At 60.5% G+C, this 2,364-nt stretch overlaps 1 protein-coding gene across 1 annotated transcript; it reads right to left on the bottom strand.

Annotated features, from left to right (window-relative positions):
• On the bottom strand, positions 1-2,345 carry VOLCADRAFT_94209 (uncharacterized protein; the record flags this gene model as incomplete). Its single annotated transcript, XM_002953375.1, has 6 exons — positions 1-57; positions 879-985; positions 1,477-1,591; positions 1,868-1,960; positions 2,084-2,234; positions 2,326-2,345. 6 exons carry the CDS (start codon positions 2,343-2,345, stop codon positions 1-3), a joined length of 543 nt encoding a protein of 180 aa, XP_002953421.1.
• Positions 2,346-2,364: the final 19 nt, after the last annotated feature.

Genomic DNA, 2,364 nt, shown 5'->3' with positions numbered 1-2,364 from the left:
TCAGCAAGCTGGGAAGAACAACCCAACCGCGAGTCCAAGCAGACCCCCGCAGATGACCTATTGGTGCGGTCAGACGTTGCGTAGGGTGGTGGGGGTGGAGGTGGAGGTGGGGGTGGGGGGGGAGAGACGGGCAAACACGGGAAGGAGGGGCAGTCAGGCAGGCAGGCACGTAGATACGTGGGTAGGTATGGTCGCGGGTGGGATGGGCACGACGGCGGCACAGCAGGTATTGCAAGGTCCAGCATATCCGGTCAAGGTGCCCTAGTCTGCAAGACTGCCCTAGTCGCAACCCGACCCAACCCAACCCATTCTGCCCCCTGCCGTCATGAGCGACCTATTGGTGCGGCTGTACATCCCTGGGGACCACACCGCCATGCATTAGGTTACGGGCGGGCGGGCACTGCAGTCCGGCTGGTCCAAGCTCAAGGGTCGTGCAGCGCGCCACCCTTGAGCCAGGGCCAGGGCCTCCGGGGCCTCCGGGGCCCACCCGGCCCCCATGACCCCAATCTCTGGGAAGGAAGGAAACCGCAACCGCTTAAAACCCAACCCCTGCATTTTCCAGGCGCGTCCGCTCTCTGCACACCGCCCATAAGGCCTTTCCCCATAGGGCCCTCCCGGGGTACAATGCATCCAGACCTGGTGCTGAGAACCCAACGCATCAGCGGCATAATCCCCCCCGCCTGCGCAGAACCCCCTGATGGTGGCACCACCCATATCCTCTGTCGCTGCCAACCCCAGCCTCCCGCCTCACCGCCGCTCCCTGCAACCCCCTCCCCGAGGCGGCGTCCCTCGCCTCTCAAGGGCAGCACCAGCACCAGCACCAGTGATACTGCCCAGCCCAGCCCCTATACTGCCCAGCTCCGGAGCACACTCCGCACCTGTCGCGGCGTGTGCCCCAGCACCTCCTTGAGCTTCACCTCCCCCATCGGGTGGTCGTCGTCCAGCAGCTCATCAATCACCTTGTTCAGGACCTCCGCCTGCTTACCTGAGAGGGGTCGTGGCGGGGTGCCGTCGTGTAGCCCGTCAGTCGAAGAAACGAGGAGTACGGCGGGAGGGGGCCGGGAGGTAAGAACGGGGAAGGGTAACGGGTGGCCACAGGTCGGATTGCACGACCGGTCAGGGGGTACAAGGTAAGGACCATGCAACCAGCAGGGGGATCCAATTTCTTTCCGTGGATACGGATTGCTGCATGTTTGAGACGGGGCCCGCGGGTCGTTGAGACCGACTAGGCAAGTAACGTTTGCGGGGCCATAGGAGCAGACAGAGGTTTGCGGGGCTGCGCTGTTCTGGCTGCAAGGTGATGTCAAGTAAAGACCGCCTATTCACCGTGATTAATATCTCAATTTGCAAAGACGTCGACCGGTGCGCTGCGAGTGCTGTTGAGTAATGCCGCACCGCCGCATCCATATAGTGGATCAGAGGTTCTTCTTAGTCTTTCGTGTGTCCCTATGAAAAGGCAAACATGCAGTTGAATACCTGCATGCCGCCGTACGCCCATTGCGTCGTACATAACGATAACGCTGAAGCACAGGCACGCCGCGAAGAGTGGGCTCCCAAAGCCTTGCTGGATGGCGATGGCCGTCGTAATACCCTACAGGATTGAAACAGACAGAAGTCACAACAACGTGCATGGGAACCATTTGCCATACCAATGTCGTCCTGTGGGGCTTATGTTCATGGAGTGGGAGGGAGGCGGGAGACCCGGCAGAAAGAGCTAGAGCGGGGGCGATGGAATACACCGACAGAGGATCGCCATAAATCCCTTGGTTCGCCATACTGCACACGCACTCGGCACTCCCCGGAGGCTGGCTCGGTGAGCCGCAAAGAAGACCGATTGAACGAGCGGTGTAATCCCAATCCTTCGCACCGCACAAAGTGATGAATGCGAGGAGGGCATGCCGCCGGACTCGAGCATGGCACCCGCGTCCCAGATGCCCTTCTTGAAGCGCTTAGTAAAGATCTGCAGCATGCAGTACACGGCGCATCGTCAGGGGAGTCGTGTTCCTCCAACGTAGCTGCAGCTTGCGTGCTTCGGCACGGGGGAGCCCCACGAGGCTCTCGGTTCGTCGGAGGGGATGCGCACCTTCAGGAATTGCGCAGTGAACCAGGACCAAAAGCCAACCAGGAAGACGCGGTTGGTTAATAGGTCAGTCACGCCGTTGCCTGGAATCGGTGGTATAGCTACCGCAGCTAGCATCGCCAGCCCAGGCTGGGGCCCCGCAACCAACTTGGCGCTGCAAGGTGATGGCGTTACAAGGCGTTACCCGACATGCGCTCCCTCTACGCCATTGAAGATCTAACATTAACGCTGTCAATTAAACGTACTTCTCAAGCTCCCGCCGCATAACACGATGAGCTTTCCGT

This window comes from Volvox carteri, assembly GCF_000143455.1.
Source record: "Volvox carteri f. nagariensis unplaced genomic scaffold VOLCAscaffold_36, whole genome shotgun sequence".
Taxonomy (NCBI): domain Eukaryota; kingdom Viridiplantae; phylum Chlorophyta; class Chlorophyceae; order Chlamydomonadales; family Volvocaceae; genus Volvox; species Volvox carteri.
Note: the sequence above shows the minus strand (reverse complement) of the source record. Positions and strands in the feature narration are given on the sequence as shown.